Raw genomic sequence first — 21367 nt, forward strand, 5'->3', positions numbered from 1 at the left:
TTGAGAAGAGAGATGTGAGCGTTGGAAAGAAATACCCCCTGAGGCAGATGGACGATCGTGTCGGGGTTGGATCGGACTTTGAATGACAAGATAAGTATAGTTATTGTGTGAAGCTCACTTTGAAAAAGAAAAAGAAAGAAAATAGGACATATTGCTTTGAAAAAGTGGGACTTTGTGATAATTTAAATATAAAAGTCGATTTATAAAAACTGAAATTAAGAAAAGTGGCCTTTCGTGCCTGCTACACTTATAGTTTCACTGGTTCTTGAACCAGATAGAGACTAGCTATTGGAATTGCTTTTCAGACACAGATTAGAAACGTTAATGCATTTCAAAGTGAATATTTTTCCAGATGTTTCTCGTCAAACGCAAAAGAGGCATAAACAGTTTCTATTAATGAGGTCTTTAGTACAACAGATTGGGGGTCTCTTTATTTTAAAATTTCCCTGCAAATGCTTGGTGAAATACCAAAACGTTTCCTATGCATTTTTTGACCCACCTCAGTTGTTGCAGTTTTTGGTTGGGAAAACTCCGTGGGTTAACTCCAACGATAATCCCTCAACCGTATATTCTCGTGATGTTGTTCCTTAAAATGTTTGGTGCTACTGCAACCTAACAGTCATAAAGCCTTTCTTATTTTTAGTATTTTATTAATTACCTGGGATTGTGTTCTTGTCACTCCTCCATATAGAGGACTTGAAGTATATTGTGTTTGGGTGAATACTTAAATGTGTAACCTTGTGTTTTTCTTTGCTAATTCTAATGTAAAGCAATACTTGTTTTCAATCAAGAGTGTTCTTGTATGCATTTGAAAATGTAATAAATAAAACATTTAAAAAAAAGAAAAGTGGACTTTCAGCTTTAAAGGGCTTTTATAATTTTATAAGTCCATTGAGTGTTGGTCCTACAAAAAATTTGGTAAGAAAAGAAGCTAATTTCACAAAGTGTGTTATATTGGAATCTGTTTTGAAATATATGACCAGCTGACCAATTGTTCTACTTGATGAATACACTAAGATGTACCACGAATGCCCTAGCTTTTCTTCCCTTCTCCTCAACCTTTCAATTGGAAGTCAGAAGGAGCGAAGAACACCAGGAGGCAGACCGCCAGACTGCAGGGGTAAGAACAAGTCGCTAGGGTGTATATCTCAACCCCAAGTGAATAGCACACTGCCGATTCCAGTAGGGAGTTACCCCCTCTGCCTGCTTGGAACAGCTGAAACTGAGAGCGAATGCCCCAGGGAAGAAACGCAGAGACAGGAAGCTGGGGTGCCGCACGTGCAAACCCCTGTAGAACAGGATTTCTTCACCGGCCTGGAAGCCATAAGGGTACCAGGGCAGGGGCAGTGAGACCTCAGAACAGACTGCCCACGGATCTGGCTTAGGTATTAATACCTCTGCCATGATTACATATACTTCCTCCAAGAAAGCACGCGGGCCAGTAAATGGAACAACCGTTGCATGAACCAGCACTTCCCTGTCCGCAGACAGGCTTGCAAGCCACTGCAACCAAACAGTAGCATCTCTGTTGCGGGGTTCCTCATCCCCAATTCCCTCAGGCATGGATAAGGTGATAGGTTGAAAGGCATACTTGCCAAGTAGATGGACTAAACCCTTCCTCACTGAGGTAAGGTCCTGCGTCAAGAATGACTGGCAATAGTGGTCCTCCACGAAAAATGCCCATTGAGCTCAGCAGGTATCAAAGGTGACTCCTGGATGGGAGAAACCCCTAATCTTTACCGGGGAGCTATCCCGAAGGGGAGACTCCTAGTATGATAGGAAGACCGAATCTGGAATGGCTCCCTCATGAACTAGACCTGCTGTGCCTTAGGATGACCTAAGGGGAGCGCTACTGTCCAACTAGCTCTCAGATTCTGCGAGGAACTGAGAGCAACTGCCAGTCAGAAGCAGTGGCATCCCTTCTCCAGGAGACGGAGAACACGGGCCACCCACTGTAGGGGTGGACAACCATGCATCCGGGGATGGGGAGGCACCCATAAGGGTCCCTCTGGAAATCCAGTCGTATCTCCCCTTCCTGAAGGGACAGGAAAGCAACAGGAATCGGGGCCTCACGATCCCAAAAAAACTTTCAACTCTCCAGGTAAAAGTTGAGTTACAGTCACTGATCGCTGAGGCCAATCTGCCACTTACAGCCACCCTCAGATGGGGTAGGCCACCATGGTAATCAAGGAGGGACCTCAGCAAAAACAGTTCAATGACCACCGCAGCTGTCACCTGCTCCTAGCCTACACAGAGAAGCACCGATTTAAAAGAATCGAGGCTCCAGTTTAGAGATAAACCTGCAAGGGACAGAGCCCCAGGGGCTTCCCCACAAAGTCCTCTTCTGAGTACCACCTGACTAGTACGCACACAGTGGTATCCCATCCTACAGATGGCTGCACACCTACGAACCCACTCGCCATGCTTGTGGGTAGAATCCCATGGCACAGCAAGGGCCGAGCACCACCTGTTAGAGTTGGTGGCAGGGAGCTGCCAAAAAGCAATCAATCACAGAGTGTGTGATGGCACCTTCCTCGCTAGGTACAGAACACACGAGGAGGCTGATACCTTGATGCGACAATGGCAGAACCCTGGCATGGTTGTGTACTGCACAGACAGGGAGAATGCTGCCTGCCAGCGCAAAAACGCTTGGAGTAGATGCCCTGCTGTACCTGACCATACATGCTGTGCTCCACTGTCACACTAACTCCCAATGGACTGGATAGGAACAGTATGACAAAAGCTCTCCAGTACCACTTGGACTCTGATTATGGCATGGTAGTGGGTGGCATTCTATGCATTGCTCCCATGGTACCCCCAGTACCTGATAATGCTCCAAGAGGCTAGACAAGGCCCTTGAAATAGCATCAGGAATGGCTCACCGCCGTTTCCCTCATGGGACAACAGCAGCGAAGTCCATGTCCTGCGGCATCTGACCATGTCCACTGGTGCCCCACTGTGGTGACAGCGTCCGTAGGACCCATAGCGTTCTCGCGCTCAGACAATGAATTGCATCAATGGCACCAAATAATGCTGCACCCAGGGCTTCAACGGCACTTGGCTGTGTCTCAATCATTTTGACAGTACATAGTGCCATCCCCAGCCTCACAGGTGCCTGTGGACATCGACAGCCCAGTGGCACCGATAGAGACCTCGGTGCCCAAAGGCATCGATGGACTGGCAGTACCGAGGATGCCAGGGGCACCTGGAGGCAGAGGCTTTACAGCCCCCAACATGCCTCATCAGTGCCCAAAGGAACCGATAACTGCTGGCACCTTCAGCTGTTCCCCTCGGCTCACCTATACGTCTAAGGGCATTGATGCTGTGAGCTCAATGGCATCCCTCACCAGCAGCTATGGCTGACAATAGCCTCGCTAGCGCTCATTAGCACCAATGGTGCATGAAGCCAAGTAGGGCCTCCGATGCTCCCCAATCCCAGCAGCTCAGGGATCCCGAGATCATCAGCATCCATGGTGCCCGATAGCCATAGGCCAATGATGGAACAGCCCAATGCCCCTCGATTCCCTGTCTGCACACCACAAAGGAGACTCGCGGGCACTGGAACACTACGCATGGATGCCTTGGCAGCCCCGGCACTCGACAGCACCAAATCCATCCAAGGCCAAAACCCCTGTCGTCTGAGGGCTTCAAAAGCACTCTAGGGCTCTCAGGCCCCAGCGTCAATGATCTCGAGGGTGACTAGGGCACTCAATGACAATCTCAGTGCCTCTTTGATGGTGCTCGACATCGCCAAGAGCGGCAACGAATGGCATCGCTGGCTAACATGCCCAATGGCCTCCATGGGGGGCCTTGCACCTTGATGGCATTGAGGACGTCAATAGTATCGAGGCAACTGTGCACCAAGATGGCCTCGAGGGCAGCCGCGGCATCGAGGCTACGTACCTCGATGGCCCATGCACTCAATGGGATCTAGGGCATCAAGGGCGGTTCCAATGGTGTCGAGGGGGACTATGGCGCTCGATGACAGTCCTGGTCCCCAAAACTAGAGGTCGGTGCCGCTACTCCACCACATCAAGGCCCGAGGTGCTCGAAGACTCCGGTGCATCGAGTCCACAGATGTCTACAGCACAGAAGGCCCTTACAGCATTGAGGGCGGTCAAGCACCTCGATAGCATCGAGGGTGCCACAGCACCTCAACAGCGTCAAGGGTGACCATGGTTCTCAATGGTAGTCCTGGTCCCCGACGCGGTCCTGTCAGATCATCGGTGCACTGGTCAGATGTGCGCGGGCAACTGTTACTGGGCATAGACCTGAAGGTGCAGCAGCAAGCTGCTTGCCCAGGCTCCTGCTCACATTCTCTCACAAAGAGACTGCACTGCCATCACAGGCAAGCAGGAGGGGAGGCGACGTCATCCAGGGCTCCTGCCCATGGAGACTATTTCCTTTGAATGTGGGGAGCTCTCCCCCCCCCCCCCCCCACAGGAACGGTCTGGTTCTCGATCTTTTCACTGTCTGAACATCCATCGATGCTGACTGATCGGTGAACTCCTACCCTGGTAGAACTCAGGCGAATCCCCAGGCTCAGTGGCCTATATGGATCACCCACGAACTGCACTCATGTCAGTCCTGCCAGTACCGGACAAAATGTTCAAAAACAGACAGAGCAAGGAGAGGACACAGATATCAAACTGCAGGTGCCGTATTTATTTAATACAGGATAGTATTAGACTCTGCCAGGCTGCATAGAGACTAAGGCCCACCATGCGGCTGGCAGAAAGTAAAAAGAAGAGGAAAAAAAGAAAACTACTGTAAGGTAAAGGAAAGTAAAATAGCTGCAGCTCTAGAAAAAAATCACTTACAAAAACTGTGAAGAGAAAGCAAAGCTGAATACAGTGACCACATGGCTCCGCGGAAAAAAAGGGACTGAGCAATTCTGCCTAGGGGGCAGGATGAGGACTACACCTGCACATGCTCAGTAGGGCATGTTTGAAAGTTCTAGAATCTTTGAGATCAAAATTCCGTGCCGGGCTCCATATGATGATGTCACCCATGTGTGAGGACAACCATCCTGCTGTCCTCAGAGAACGCCATACAATGAGTCTCACTATGATCGCATAACACTACAGAGCACACCCAGATAGCGACAGCAATACCATATAACAAGTCCTACTATAACCATGTATTACCACAGAACACACGTAGATGGTGACATTAATACCGCATAACAAGTCCCACTATAACTGTGGAACACTACAGAGTATGCACAGACGGCGACAGTCCCTATAACGAGTCCCAATATAACCGTGTAACACTGAGGAGCAAGCAGAGAGGATGATGGTAATACTGAATAATGAGTCCCACCATAATCATGAAACACTAAAGAGAGCACACAGACAGTGAAATTTCCTGTATAACTTGTAACAGTATAGCTGTGGAGCACTAAGGATTATGCACAGATAGTGCAATGATCACCATTTAACATGTGGCCACGATAACCATGAAACATTAAGGAACACACAAAGATGGTGACATTAGAGCCGTGTAACACTATGGAGCGCGTGCAGATGATGGCATTATTATTGTACAGTGTGCCGTATTGAGATCATGAAACACTACAGAGGATGCCCGTGGTGATATTATTATATAATAACCTCTTGCACTATAACTGTATAACCCAATGGAACAGGCTGAAATTACATCTGCACAAGAAGGGGAAGTCACATGATGATCACGGAACGTAACGGCGCATGCGCAGACTGCGATGTTACTGCGGTGCAGCGGCTTAGAAGATAACCGTGCAACCCTGTGAGGCATGCACAGATAGTGATATTATTACCGTACGTGTCACCCTATGCAACACACACACGGTGGCACTGATCCTGGACAACACGTTGCGCAACTACCGTGTTGACTTGGAAAATAACGTGTGCGGGCTCGACATCACAATCCTGAGCAGCCTGCTTAATTTTCTATTTAGATTTATCTTATGACTTGTCCTGGATGGCTCAAGGAGAGCTGGAGCTATTGCCCTGCTCCCAGAGGTCTCCCAATTTAAGTTCGTATCTGAGGCAGGGGAAGGTGAGCTGAGTTGCCCGAGCTCAGGAGGAGGGCTAGTGGAATTTGAACCCTGAACTTCCCTGGTTCTCGGCCTGCTGAACTAACCGCCAGGCTGCTCACGCCTACTTTGCCCGTCCAAACTGGCATGGGTGGCTAACGGGGGCCAAGCAGGGCGTGCACAGCTGAAAACGGAATCCAGCGCGTGCGGAAGCCATGCCGCAGCACAGGGAAGAGCAGGCGTGTTAATCCCCAAGGCGCTGGGCTTTCAGACACATTCAGGGGAGGCGTGGCGGTGGAGTTTGCAACCTATGCTATTTTTCCAGATAAAAATCTACCTCCAGATAAAGCAGGTGAAAAAGTCAAGAGACAGTCTGCATGCATTTTCCCCACGTTCCAAAGGACAGATCACAGGTAAGAGAGCAGCACTTCTTCCCTGTACCTGCCTCATCTCCTGCCAACTTTCCAGCTGAAGTGTCGTGGGCCCCGCTGGCCCCCCTGCGTTCAGACTTCTGATTGCAGCTGGCAGAGGAGGAGGCAGATAAGAAGCCCAGGATAGCCTTAGTGACCCGCAGATGTCAGCCCCCTGCCATGGGACGCGAGAGGGGGCTCTAGGCAGTGGTTGATCTCAGCCGCTGGCAGGAAACTGAATAGTTGAGGGGGGGGGGGGGACTGAGGAATGCACAGCATCAATGACCCTCATACTTTCCACAAACGCTTCCCCCCCCCCCCCCCCCCCCCCCCCTCTTTTCTCACACACAAGTTATGGAAATCTTATGCTCAATTGCATGGAACAGCTGCAGAGGAGAGAAGATGAGGGCCCCAAATCAACAGAGCAGTGGCATGGAGTAGCAAACTCCCAGGAAGAGGAGACAAGGTTTCGAGACATTCACAGCTTTGAGCAGGGAAGAGAGTACAGCACATTTCCTAGCACAAGCTGCATCCGGACTTGGCTACACTTCCCAGCTAGGAGGGAGTGACCTCCTGCAGGCAGGCCAGCCTGTATGGCCGTCAGCTGGGGGATATCCGTAGCTAGGCTAGTGAAGGCAGGGGCGCCCAGGCAGGCCAAATGGTCTCACTGGCCAGTATCCACTGTGTTACCATGGACATATTTATAGGCTTCCAGTGCTCTGTTTTGTTCTGCACCTCTGGGCTGGCAGAGTCCAATGTCAGCCCATTCCCGAGCGCTGGAAAGGACAGCTGCATCACTGCATTATCAGGACCTCCTGCTCACAGTCAATTCCTTATGTAAACAAAGAGCCATGACGCTGGCACTACCAGCCCTTGTTCTAAAAATAAATGCAATTAATCCTGCCAGCAGCGTATGACCCTTGGGCATTCCAGTGCCTTCATCATCCCGGACAGAAGGATTACCCACTGCCTGTCTGTCTTGGGGACATGAAAAGGACAGAACTACACTTCCCAGCATGCCCACTGATAGGTGTTCTGGGTAAACCAAATGGGAGGTTGAGGAGAGAGGCGGAGACTCGTTCAAACAGTGACAATGTACTCTGCCTGCACACCTCAGTGGTCAGAGCAGGAGAAAAGTCATTCCCACCATCACTACAGCACTTGCATACCTCACACACTATTCCCAGTATCCGAGCTTGGTGCAGCATGTCTGCACACCTCACAGGCAAGGAGCTTCTCTCTCACCGATAAATTATTCCCAGTATCAGAGCCCAGTGCAGTGTGTCTGCACACCTGAGAGGCAGGGAACGTCTCTCTTACTGACACACCATTCCCAGTATAGGAGCCCAGTGCACTGTGTTTGCATACCTCAAAAGCAGGGAACTTCTCACTCACACACCATTCCCAGTATCAGAGCCCGGTGCAGTGTGTGTGCACACTTCAGAGGCAGGGAGTTCTTTCTCACACACACTATTCCCAGTATCAGAGCCCGGTGCAGTGAGTGTACACACTTCAGAGGCAGGGAGCTTCTCTGTCACACACACACTATTCCCAGTATCAGAGCCCAGTGCAGTGAGTGTACACACTTTAGAGGCAGGGAGCTTCTCTGTCACACACACACTATTCCCAGTATCAGAGCCCGGTGCAGTGAGTGTACACACTTCAGAGGCAGGGAGCTTCTCTGTCACACACACACTATTCCCAGTATCAGAGCCCGGTGCAGTGTGTGTGCACACTTCAGAGGCAGGGAGCTTCTCTGTCACACACACACTATTCCCAGTATCAGAGCCCGGTGCAGTGTGTGTGCACACTTCAGAGGCAGGGAGCTTCTCTGTCACACACACACTATTCCCAGTATCAGAGCCCGGTGCAGTGAGTGTACACACTTCAGAGGCAGGGAGCTTCTCTGTCACACACACACTATTCCCAGTATCAGAGCCCGGTGCAGTGTGTGTGCACACTTCAGAGGCAGGGAGCTTCTCTCTCACACACACACTATTCCCAGTATCAGAGCCCGGTGCAGTGAGTGTACACACTTCAGAGGCAGGGAGCTTCTCTCTCACACACACACTATTCCCAGTATCAGAGCCCGGTGCAGTGTGTGTGCACACTTCAGAGGCAGGGAGCTTCTCTCTCACACACACACTATTCCCAGTATCAGAGCCCGGTGCAGTAAGTGTGCACACTTCAGAGGCAGGGAGCTTCTCTGTCACACACACACTATTCCCAGTATCAGAGCCCGGTGCAGTGAGTGTACACACTTCAGAGGCAGGGAGCTTCTCTGTCACACACACACTATTCCCAGCATCAGAGCCCGGTGCAGTGAGTGTACACACTTCAGAGGCAGGGAGCTTCTCTGTCACACACACACTATTCCCAGCATCAGAGCCCGGTGCAGTGAGTGTACACACTTCAGAGGCAGGGAGCTTCTCTGTCACACACACACTATTCCCAGCATCAGAGCCCGGTGCAGTGAGTGTACACACTTCAGAGGCAGGGAGCTTCTCTGTCACACACACACTATTCCCAGTATCAGAGCCCGGTGCAGTGAGTGTACACACTTCAGAGGCAGGGAGCTTCTCTGTCACACACACACTATTCCCAGTATCAGAGCCCGGTGCAGTGAGTGTACACACTTTAGAGGCAGGGAGCTTCTCTGTCACACACACACTATTCCCAGCATCAGAGCCCGGTGCAGTGAGTGTACACACTTCAGAGGCAGGGAGCTTCTCTCTCACACACACCATTGCCAGTACCAGAGCCCAGAAAATACATCAGCAAAATTAGTTTGTGCTGGGCTGGATTCTGTCCTTTCTTGTGTACTTTCCTGGGTCTGTGGCACATCTGTCTCTGTGCCTTCTAGACAATACCCCACTTTTTCTCTAATGCAAGACCCCCCACCCCAACCAATATTACATGAATGGTGGAAGTCCCTTCTCTGTACCCCATTCCTTCTTCCAAATTAAGCTCCTCCTTCTCTTCCCACTGAAGGATGCCCTCACTTTCTGGCCCTCCCTCTGCGGCCCCTGGCACTTCACCGTCCTGGGGTATTCATGACCTGAGATCACCCTGAGACCAGTCCGCAAGGCTCCCAGCACAGGTCATGCCTCTACTCTGCCAGACAATGAACCCTACCATGGGAGCATGGAAACAGCCCACTCCACACACACACACCTATTCTCTCTCCCATTCCTTCCCCTCCAGCGGCAATAAATCTAAATCAGCAGAATCTGCTTCCCTGGGCTGATCGCACTGCCTCTCATGCACCGAATACCCCTCCTCAATCTCCACTCGCAGGCCAAAATCTCCCCCACGCCCATCCAAGCAAAGAAGCGTCATGCCTTCTTCCCTGGCAGGGGGGCACGGCTGAGGGGATTTAAGCAGAGGGAGCTCATTTCTGGGCAGGGGGGCCAGGCAAGGGCATCGAGGCTTCTACCTGAGAAAGCAGCGCTATACAGCGGGAGAAACCCATTGTAGGCGGATGATCACCGACTTAAGGGGGCTACCGGGCAAGGATGTGCTCTACGTGCAGCCTGCAGACAGATGTCCCAGCTCCATCCTGGGGACACATTACACGAGAGCAGTACAGGTGCCGCTGCTTCTGGGCACTGATGGACAGAGCATGGTGTCTCCCACCCCAGGCTGTCCCCCGAAAGGTATCCTGCATCAGCACCGTCCCAAACCCATCGCATCACCCCCCCCCTCCCCCCCCCCCCAGCCTACTGGCAACCTGTCCCTTCTCCTCCCCCCGCCCACCCAGCCGCCCCCAGAGTCCCAGGAGTAGTACATAGAGGAAGGAGGCCCACCTGTCTGCCCCTTGCCCAGGGTCTTCTCCAGCCGGTAGGGTCCCACGTACTGCGCGTGCTGGGTCTGCTGGTAAGGATGCACGCCTCCTGCCTCCTTACCCCCAGACATAGTGTCCCGGCTTTGTCACTCCTCCAGCGGGTCCCGGCCTTCCCCTCCCAGGGCTAGAACAATGGGGGAGGGGGGGGGAAAAAAGGAGACAAGAGATGCAGGATTTGTCTCTTCCTAGCGGTTCCCTCCTCCTCCTCCCTCCTTTCCTCAATCCTTTTCTTCGATTTAAAGGCTTGATTTTTTTTTTGTTGCCCTGGATGGGGGGGAGGGGGGGAGGGGAGGAAGTGGATCGCTGCTGGTCCTCTTTGCTGATGCATCCAAAGGGGAGGGGAAGAGAGGGAGGAGGGGGGGGGGACCGATGCTAGGGTCCTGGTACTAGCATCATCTGGGAGCTGCGTGGTCCTCCGCTGGATGCTGCCTTCTTAGTGATGCTGTGACTGCTCCTCCCTCCCGCCCTCCCCCTCCTTCTCTCCTTTCTCCTCTGCGTTCTCTCTCTCTCTTTTCTTTCCTCAGCATCCGGGGACTCGCTGACAGCTAAAATTGATTTAACCCTTTGTGTGCTGCTCCTCTTCCCCCCCCCCCCTCCCCACCTCTGTTTTATTTCCCAGCCTCGGGAGGTACCAGCCAGGGCCTTCTGCAGCCTGTACGGGGGTAGGAGAATGAAGCGGCAGGTTGGGGAGGGAGGGGCGCAGAGGGAGCCTATCAAATTCACTTCTGGCTATTGGTCTTTCTCAATCTGTGAACAGCTGAGAGAGCGCTTTCACTGCCAGGTATTGTGCGGGGAAGGAGAGAGGAGGAAGGCGTGAGAAAGAGAGAGAGAGAGCGAGAGGGAAAAGCCAGGGGTGAAGGTGGAAGAGAAACAGGGAGATGCAGTGGTTGGGCTAGCCGGGGACAGGGATCAATTTATCTTCTTTTGTGATTCGGAATTATCAGATCCTCTCTCAAACCTGTCCCCGCAATTTCACCACCTGATAGCACGTGCGCCACTGTACCTGTATACAAGTGCCAGGAGGGAGAAGCCCCACACTAATGATACCACATCCACCGGAGGCCCCAGCACTATCAGAAGGAAGACATCTCATGTATACCACCTTCTAGCAATACCATAACCACCAGAGCGCCTTCAGAAGGAAAGAGTCCCACGGTATATTACCTGATAGCAATACCACATCCACCCGAGGCCCCAGCACTATCAGAAGGAAGACATCTCATGGTATATACTACATCCACCAAAGACCAGAGCGCCTTCAGAAGGAAGGAGTCCCCTATTATACCACCAGACAGCAATACCACATCCACCAGAGGCCACAGCATCTTTAAAAGTAAGAAGCCCCTTGGTATACCATCCGATAGCATTTTTTTGTGATTCTGAATTATCAGATCCTCTCTCAGACCTGTCCCCGCAATTTCACCACCTGATAGCACGCGTGCCACTGTACCTGTATACAAGTGCCAGGAGGGAGAAGCCCCACACTAATGATACCACATCCACCGGAGGCCATAGCACTATCAGAATGAAGGAGTCCCATGGTATACTACCCGATAAGAATACTACATCCACCAAAGTCCAGAGTGCCTTCAGAAGGAAGGAGTCCCCTATTATACCACCAGACAGCAATACCACATCCACCAGAGGCCATAGCACTATCAGAAGGAAGGAATACCACACTATATCATATCCTCCAAAGACCAACGTGCCTTCAGAAGGAAGGAGTCCTACATAAAAGCACCTGATAGTAATAACACATCCAACAGAGGCCACAGCACTATTAGAAGGAAGACATCCCATGGTAAACTACCCGACAGCAATACCACATCTACCAGAGGCCACAGCACTATCAGAAGGAAGGAATACCACACTATATCATATCCTCCAAAGACCAACGTGCCTTCAGAAGGAAGGAGTCCTACATAAAAGCACCTGATAGTAATAACACATCCAACAGAGGCCACAGCACTATTAGAAGGAAGACATCCCATGGTAAACTACCCGACAGCAATACCACATCCACCAGAGGCCACAGCACTATCAGAAGGAAGGAGTCCTACGTAAAAGCACCTGATAGTAATAACACATCCACCAGAGATCACAGCACTATCAGAAGGAAGGCGTCCCATGTAAAATCGCCTGATGGTAATATCACATCCACTAGAGGCCACAGTGCAATCAGAAGGAAGGAGTCCCACAGTATACCACCCGACAGCAATACCACATCCACCAGAGGCCACAGCACCTTCAGAAGGAAGGAGTCCCATAGCATACTTCCCAACAAAAATAACATGTCCACCAGAGGCTAAAACACTCAAAAGAGGCACCAAGATGTACTTGGTGGAATAGGGGTTTTGTAATCATGTGAATTGCCTTGTAACACACTGCACACATAATGCTGCCATACACAGTAAAAATACTGTAAGGAGTGCCCTGGAAATACTATAGAAACACAGAAAGATGATGGCAGAAAAAGACTGTATGGCTTATCTAAGCCTGTCCATCCACCCAACTAATTCAGCTTTACAATCCCCGCCACTCCCTCAGAGATCCCCTGTGCTTAGCCAATGCTTTCTCGACTTCAGATACTCCAGCAAAATGGAAAGAGCACAGGGTTTGAAAATACCAAGGGAGACTCTAGCAAGATGCAGAGAGGGCAAGGGCTGAAAACGCCAATGGAGACCCCTGCAAAATTCTGACCACACCGGAACTACAAATATTTCTCCGGCTCCTGCTAGTGTCTAGCATAGAGAGTATCTGAAGGTTTTTAAAATGCATAAGAGGATGCCAGCACTGTAGCTCCAGGTACCATCTCACGCTTATGAGATCCCCCCTGTATGGAAACAACACGAAGGTGGTACTCCTCAAAACTATGAGAGCATGCATGACGTCGGCCTTAAAGGAGAGGTGCCATCGACTACCTAGCAGCAGAATCAGAAGCCCTACCTGCTATTTTTGGTGACTCGGGTATTTTGATAATTTTCTGCTGCCTCTGACAAAATGTTTAAAGACCTGAAGGACAATGAAATGGTGATATGAATGGCAAATGTTGGCAGGTAGGGGAGAGCCGCGAGCATCAATGATTCTGGGGCAGGAAGGGCTGAAGGACTGACAGCAGCCATCCGCCAAGAAATGGTCCAAGACTGCACCAGATGCCTTCTCCCCAACTCCATGCCATCCTTAAAACGCAAGTCCTGCTCTAATCTTTTAATTCCCCTCTCCGTAGAGCTGGCTGCTTGTGCTGCAGTGTGCACTGGGATAGGTCTTATAAAAGCAAGACTGGATCATAATAATCTCATGATGACACCCAGGGCTGCTACCTCATCCAAGTAGACCTGGAGAGGCTGATCCAGTCCTAGCTTTTCAGGGAGACGTAGGTCCTATTTACCTAGGGCAAGGGTGGCCATCTCCAATCCTCAACATCCACGGCCCGGCCCGGCTTTCAGGATAGCCACAATGAATATGCATAATTATGCACAAGAAAATTCAAGCAAAAACTAAAAACATGGCTGTTCACACAAGCCTACTCTTGAAGAACCACCACCTACTTTGATCTCTCTCTATGGCTATCTGATTCCCCACTTGTTTTCCAATTTTCCTACCAGATGCTATCCTCCTCAAGTGTTATTCTATCATTACAATTAAGCAACCTACCTGCCAACTAGTTTTGTTCTACAATTTTTCTCCTCTCCTCTCCTCTCTCCAGTTGTATGTTATCTAATTGTTACTTCAATTATGCCTTCTCAACCTAGTTTTTCCCTTAGCGTTATATAGTGAACGCTTTATACCTGCCTCGCTATTTCTCCCCTTTCTCTCTTTCCCCTGTATTTATTCACCTCCTAACATCTCTAAGTTACTCCCAAATTGTTATCCATATGTTACTTTTAACCAATCCAGTTTTCCCCCATTTGTGTTATCAATCTCTTTGTTCCTTAATTTTTTTTGTTAATTGTAAAGCTCTGTTGCTAAGTTATGTTAACCGATGCGATGTTTTTCGAAATGAATGTCGGTATACAAAACTACGTAAATAAATAAAATAAAAAAAAATAAGGTTTATTTACATAGCTGGCCTCCATTGTATGCAAATCTGCATAATCACTGTGGATATCCTGAAAATCAGACCTATTTGTGGCTCTCAAGGACCAGAGTTGTCCATCCCTGACTTAGGACAACTCCCTGTCATGCAGTATACCACACTGAGATAGTGACACTGCACGCCTTGGGGGGAACTGGGCTAGTACCAGCAGACTACAACTCCACAAAAGCCAAATGGGTTGGTGCTGGCAGGTTGGTGGTGGCTGTGGGGACGGGAAGAGGAAGAGGAAAAGGCAGGAAAAAGCGAACCTCAGAGGCCAGTTGTTCGGACAACAGACCCACTAGTTTTGGTAGCCGTTTGAACTGCTGCAGGGCTTGTACCTGGATCTGGGGTAGAGGGCTGGGTATTGGATTACGAATGGGATCCTGTATGTTCATATATCAGGAGAGGGAGATAGAGAGCCGAGAAGGAAAACCTAGAAAAATGGATGAGGTCCATATTCAGAGGCATTTAGTGGCTAAAGGCCGAATTTTGAATATCTCTTATCTAGCTAAAATGTAGTCAGATAACATGGGGGCGTTCCAGGGGCATTTCTGGGAAGAGTAAGGTTAGCCTGATAACTTATCCGGCTAACTCTGGTCATGCCGTACAGCCGTCCTAAAGTTAGCTGGATAAAGTTATCTGGCTACCTTTACAATAGTTGTCTATATTCAATAGTGTGGTAGCACACTGAATATCCATCCAAAGTTTGCTGGATAAGTTTATCCAGCTAACTTTGCAATCTGCAAGTGACTGAATGTGGAACTTGGCGTGAATAAGGAGCGGTATCCTATCAGTGATACAACTCGATAGCTAGGGATATATCCTTGCACATGGACAGGCAATCTACAGTAGCTAACTGGTCTTTTTCTGCTGTCATCTGTTATGTTACTATGCGTTACCAAGGTGTAGACGTTGCAAGTTCCCCTAAGGAAGTAAAAAAAAAACCCTTGCATTTTTATGGCATTTGGTCTTTAAATTCAAGTAAAGCACTTCGATATTCTTGTGTTATGAAATCTCAATTTTAAGATTTTAAAAGGACCAAACACACCATGAAGTTAGCAAGTAGCTCATTAAAACAAATCGGAGAAAATTATTTTTCACTCAACGCATAATTAAGCTCTGGAATTCATTGCCAGAGGATGTGGTTACGGCAGTTGGTGTAACTGGGTTTAAAAAAGGTTTGGATAAGCTCCTAGAGGAGAAGTCCATAAAAGGAAAACTGGTTCTTACCTACTAATTTTCATTCCTGTTGTACCACGGATCAGTCCAGATTCCTGGGTTTTACCTCCCCGCCAGCAGATGGAGACAGAGAAGTTTTGACTGACTCTGCCCTATACTCTGAGGTGCCACCTACAGTCCGTCAGTATTACACTGTATCAAAGCAGAACAAGACCAAGATAAACAATTAACAATTTTACCCCCTCCTGGACAGGGGGAGGAGAAACCCTGCAACGCCAAACATCCTGCTCACGAACCCGTTTTAACTTTGAAAACTATTCTGCAGAGAAAAATCAAGAAGTACTGAACGAGCAGACTCTCTGTTACCCCAACGCTGAAATGGGCGGGACTCTGGACTGATTCGTGGTACTACAGGAACGAAAATTATCAGGTAAGAACCAATTTTCCTTTCCCTGTATGTACCCAAATCAGTCCAGACTCCTGAGATGTACCAGAGCTTCCCTACGCGGGGTGGGACCTTGAGAGTCCCGCTCGAAGCGCACCTTCTCCAAACCCCCCAGAGCCTGGGGCCTGGACATCCAACCAGTTATGCCTAGCAAAGATGTGCAAAGACTTCCAAGTAGCCGCCCTACAAATCTCTTGCGGCGAAACTTGCTGACACTTAGCCCACGAGGTTGCCTGCGATCGGGTAGAATGTGCCTGAAGACCAACCGGAACCGGACAACCATGAACCAGGTACGCTGAACCAATAGCCTCTTTCAACCAGCGGGCGATAGTCGCCCTAGACGCCTTATGCCCCCTTCTGAGGCCACTCCACAGCAAAAAAAATGGTCCAACAGGCGGAAGTTATTTGTAATTTCCAAATAATGCAACAGAATCCGTCACACGTCCAGCTTCCTCAGATCTCTAGACTGGGGATCAGAGCGGATCAAGCCTGGAAAGGAAGGGAGTTCTACCAACTGATTCAAATGAAAGGAGGATACCGCCTTTGGGAGAAAGGAAGGAACCGTCCTCAAAGAGACTCCCGTATCCGTAATTCTTAAAAAGGGCCTGAAGCTCCGACACTAGCCGTGCTGAAGAAATAGCCACGAGAAAAAACACTTTTAAAGTAAGATCTTTTAATGTCGCCCTCTTCAAAGGCTCAAAAGGCGCCACACACAGAGCTTTGAGAACCTAATTCAGGCTCCACGAAGGACAAGGATTTCGGACCGGAGGACGCAAATGTTTTGCCCCTCAGAGAAAACGTGCCATGTCCGGCTAAGGCTACACCTCATATCTTATCACGGAAACAACCGAGGGCTGCTACCCTGCACCCTTAGAGAGCTGCAGGATAAGCCTTTAGCCAGGCCGGCTTGGAAGAAAGTCAAGATATCAGCCACCAAAACCCGATTAGGCTCCACCTTGTGCTCTACGCACCAAGACTCAAAAATCCCCCACACACTGACATAGGCCAGGGAGGTAGAGTTTTCCTTGAACGCAAAAGGGTAGCCACCACCAAGTCTGAGTAATCTTTGCTCTTCACTTGTTGCCTCTCAAAATCCATGCCGCTAGACAAAAGTGATCTGCCTCTTCCAAACAAATGAGCCCCTGATGTGGAAGATTTGGGAGCCCCTAAAACCTCAGGGGTCTGTCCACTGCTAGGTTGACTAGATCTGCAAACCATGGACATCTCAGCCATTCTGGTGCCACCAGGATCACCTCTGCCGGGTGAGCTTCTATGCGCCGCAGCACCCTGCTGACCAAATGCCAAGGCAGGAACACATACAGCGATGGAAAAATGAAAAGGGAAGGACCAGGTTGGACCACGAAGACCAACCATGACTGGATCAATAGCCCCCATCCGGAAGTCCTCCTGAGGGGTGTCAATGCCCAGTTCCTCCAGAACCGCGGGAATAAGCAGGCCTAGCTCGTTCTTTCAGAAGAGGCGGACCACCTTAGTGTCATCCCCTTCAACTACGTGGGGACCGTGATTGTGGGAATTATGGTCCTGGTCGCCCTCATGGTCTGCCCCCTGTGGTGGCTTGCTCCTCGGTTCCTGTTCTTCCGGCTCCGAAACTTCAGAGGAGGACTCCCCTGCTGGACAGGACGGCGCGGTCCACAGGGGGCGCTTAACCTTTGTGACCCCATCCCCCTCCAGAGGCCTGGGTCTCTTCGTGGCCTGGACCCCCATTTTGGCCAATTGCTGAGCCGACTGGGAGAGCTTCCTCCCGAATGCCTCTTAGCTGTCTTCCTGGCTTTGAAAGCTTTGTGAAGGAGCAGAACAAAGTCAGAGGAAAAAGAGGAGAAGGAGTCTGAAGGAGGCTGCCTGCTGTGGGGATAAGGGAGGAGAGGAAATCCCTTCCCCCTCTGCTGTGCATGCAGCAGTGTGAAAGGTCAATGAAATGGCGCCTGTTCCCGCGCTGAGCAAGAATGGATCAGGGGAAGTGTGCCGCGGTCGACTGAGCCTCCCAGGCTCCCGTCGCGTCGTCAAACCAGTGCCCTCACCCCCGGGGAGGCAGGCAGAGCATAGACCATCGTGCGAAATCCACGTGTGCGCGGCCATCCCACGCGGCATCTAAACGCTAAGAAATTCCGGGGGACCAGCAGAAACTAGGGAGAGAAAAAAAGACAGCGGATTTCCACAGTACTGAGTCGAGGGGAATGGAGAATCAGGCCCGGCAGTAAGAAAATACCAAGTTTTTAATTTTTTTTTTTTCCAAACCTCAACCGAAAGGAACATTGGGTCCTGTTCCCAACTTGCGGGCCGATACAGTACAGTGCGCTCCGGTGCAGCGCACTGTTAGCCTGCGTTTGGACGCGCGTTTTCGATGTGCTAGCTTTACCCCTTATTCAGTAAGGGGTAATAGCGCGTCGAAAACGCGCGTCCAACCCCCCCCCCCCCCCCCCCCCCCCCCCCCCCCGAAACTGCATGTTGATGGCCCTATTAGTTATTCCCACGCAATCCAGAAAGCAAAATGTGCAGCCAAGCTGCACATTTTCTCTCAGAAATTAACGCCAGCTAAAGGCGTTAATTTCTGCCGGCGCTGGGGAAGTGCACAGAAAAGCAGAAAAAACTGCTTTTCTGTACACCCTCCGACTTAATATCATAGCGATAGTAAGTCAGAGGCCCCAAAAATAAAAAAAAATTTTTAATCGGCCCGCAGGTCGGAAGACAGACGCTCAATTATGCCGGCATCTGTTTTCTGAACCCGTGGCTGTCAGTGGGTTTGAGAACCGACGCCAGCAAAATTGAGCGTCGGCTGCCAAACCCGCTGACAGCCGCCGCTCCTGTCAAAAAAGAGGCGCTAGGGACGCGCTCGTGTCCCTAGCGCCTCTTTTTACCGTGGGCCCTAATTTGCATAGGCCACCCTCCTGAATCGCGCGCCGGGAGAGCGGGCGCTCACCGGCTCTCCCGCGCATTTTTCTGTATCGGCCTGATGGTGAGTGAACTGGGCTCCCCGGTATCACTCCGAGCGCTGTCAGCAGTGTAGGGAAGTAGGGTCCCCGACCCCCAGCTCCACCAGCCTGAAATAGCAGGGGGATGGTCCCAGTAGGACCTACCAAACTCCTGGGAGGCTCAGGAAACTCTTCTGTCCTTGAAATAAAAAACTATTTCCTTTCTAAAACTTTTTATACTATTTTTTTAAGCTATCTATCTACAGACTGTAGGACTTTGCACCTGCACCATCTGGCTGGAGACAGAGAAATACCGACGGACTGTAGGTGGCACCTCAGGGTATAGGGCAGAGTCAGTCAAAACCTCTCTGTCTCCATCTGCTGGAGGGGAGGCAAAATCCAGGAATCTGGACTGTTCCGGGTACGTACAGGGAACTGCTGTTAATCAATAAGGAATAGTAGCTTGAGATTTATTTAATGTTTGGGTACTTGCCAGATATTTGTGACTTGGATTGGCCACTGTTGGACACAGGATGCTGGGCTTGGTGGACCCTTGGTCTGACCCAGTATGGCATGTTCTTATGTTCTTATCTTCTAAGGTATCATAAAAAGATGAAAGACATACATACCCGACAGCGTTCAAAATCTCTGGGGAGGGGGAGAAATCAGAAAACTGCATTAATAAACAGAATAAAGAGCATTTTAAATGTTTTAAGCTGTTAGCACATTCTACAAGAAGTGGTGAGGACAGGAGATGTTAGGAAAGGGAGGGACAGGGTGAATGGTGACTTTTTTGGGAGGACATGTTGCAATATATTCTCAAGCCAGTGTGTTGCAGTGAAGGCAGGCCAACCGTGGGAGCAAAGAACAAGGGGACTTTGACACACACTGAGCAAAGAGCAGTGCCAGCCTCTGGGCTACAAATCAGGTCTGTGTCAGTCCTGGGGGGCTAGAGAGGATGTCAGCGGATGACTCTATGTCATCTACAGAGATCTGGGCCAGCCCTGCTTTTATTCTCCCCTTCCTAACCTCCTACAGGCAAAAGCATTAGTTCCTGCATGGAAACCATAGACTACTTCAGTCTGTCTTGGATAAGGGGTGCCAACAGCCAGTCGAGCTTACTCCCTCCTGTCCATAAATCAGGGAGCTGCTGCTCTTTTACTGGCCCAGTAAGGAACGAGCCCCAGATGTTGCTCTGGAATCACCTGGTACAGATGGGCAAGCTGGGAACAGGCAGCCTCAGCTGGACCTAGGGTTGCCACTTCACCTGGGCCAACCTGCAGAGGCCAAGCCACAGCTGATTCAGCCCACTTTTGCATGCAGGGAGTTGTAGTTCTAAGTAAAGTAGGACCTACATCTCCCTACCTATAATGGGGCAAAACCAGGACTTCTTTAGATTGACCTGGGTGAAGTATGACTCCTAGACCTGATATAAGGAAGAGAGCTGTGCATCAAATGTGTTCAAGAAAAAAACACTTGGGTATACCAGATATAGAGTAAGATACATACAAAAAGAGCTGAATTAGCACACAATTTAAGCTTGTGAGCAGTAATGCCAATTGTCAAGGCTTCAAACCCCCCAAAAGCAACAGTGCCTCCTGCTCCTTCTGAGGCCCAGTTTACAAATTGCAGTGCAACTGCTGCTCCATGGCCCCCAACCCAGAACAGTTTACAGGGCTGCAGTGCCACCACTTGCCCATCCTCCTAACCCAGGATACAGCTTACAAGACTGCAGTGCCACTGCTGCACCTCCCTTCTACCCACCCAGAGCAGTTTACAAGGCGCCACTGCCACTCTGCCCCTCCCCCGTGCAGGATCCAGTTTACCGGACTGCAGAGCCCCTCCTTTCCCTCACCTCTTCCCAGAACACATGTTACAAGGCTGCAGTGCCATTCTCCTCCCAGAGCACAGCTCACTGGGATGCAGTGTCCTTCTCCGAAGACAGGGCTTAGTGCCCCTCTTTCCCCCCTCCCAGGGAATAGTTTAGAGCTGCAGTGTCCCTCCCCCTCTCCGTGGACAAGGCTGCAGTACCCTCCCAGGGCATAGTTTACAAGGCTGCAGTACCCCTCCCCCTCTCCTAGGACAAGGCTGCAGTACCCTCCCAGGGCATAGTTTACAAGGCTGCAGTGCCCCTCCCCCTCTCTGAGACAGGGCTGCAGTGCTCCTCCCCCTCTGAGGACAGACCTGCAGTGTCCCTCCCCCTCTCCGAGGACAAGGCTGCAGTACCCTCCCAGAGCATAGTTTACAAGGCTGCAGTGCCCCTCCCCCTCTCCTAGGACAAGGCTGCAGTACCCTCCCAGGGCATAGTTTACAAGGCTGCAGTGCCCCTCCCCCTCTCTGAGACAGGGCTGCAGTGCTCCTCCCCCTCTGAGGACAGACCTGTAGTGTCCCTCCCCCTCTCCGAGGACAAGGCTGCAGTACCCTCCCAGGGCATAGTTTACAAGGCTGCAGTGCCCCTCCCCCTC

General features: G+C 50.5%; 1 protein-coding gene across 1 annotated transcript in view; it reads right to left on the reverse strand.

Annotated features, from left to right (window-relative positions):
- Positions 1–10341, reverse strand: part of BRSK1 (BR serine/threonine kinase 1) — a 53399-nt gene extending 43058 nt beyond the window's left edge. Inside the window, exon 1 of the mRNA XM_029585271.1 lies at positions 10233–10341. Coding sequence (XP_029441131.1) covers positions 10233–10341 — 109 coding nt within the window. The remainder of the gene's footprint in view (positions 1–10232) is intronic.
- Positions 10342–21367: the final 11026 nt, after the last annotated feature.

The sequence above is a fragment of the Rhinatrema bivittatum genome, chromosome 19 (assembly GCF_901001135.1).
Source record: "Rhinatrema bivittatum chromosome 19, aRhiBiv1.1, whole genome shotgun sequence".
NCBI classification, from domain to species: Eukaryota; Metazoa; Chordata; class Amphibia; order Gymnophiona; family Rhinatrematidae; genus Rhinatrema; species Rhinatrema bivittatum.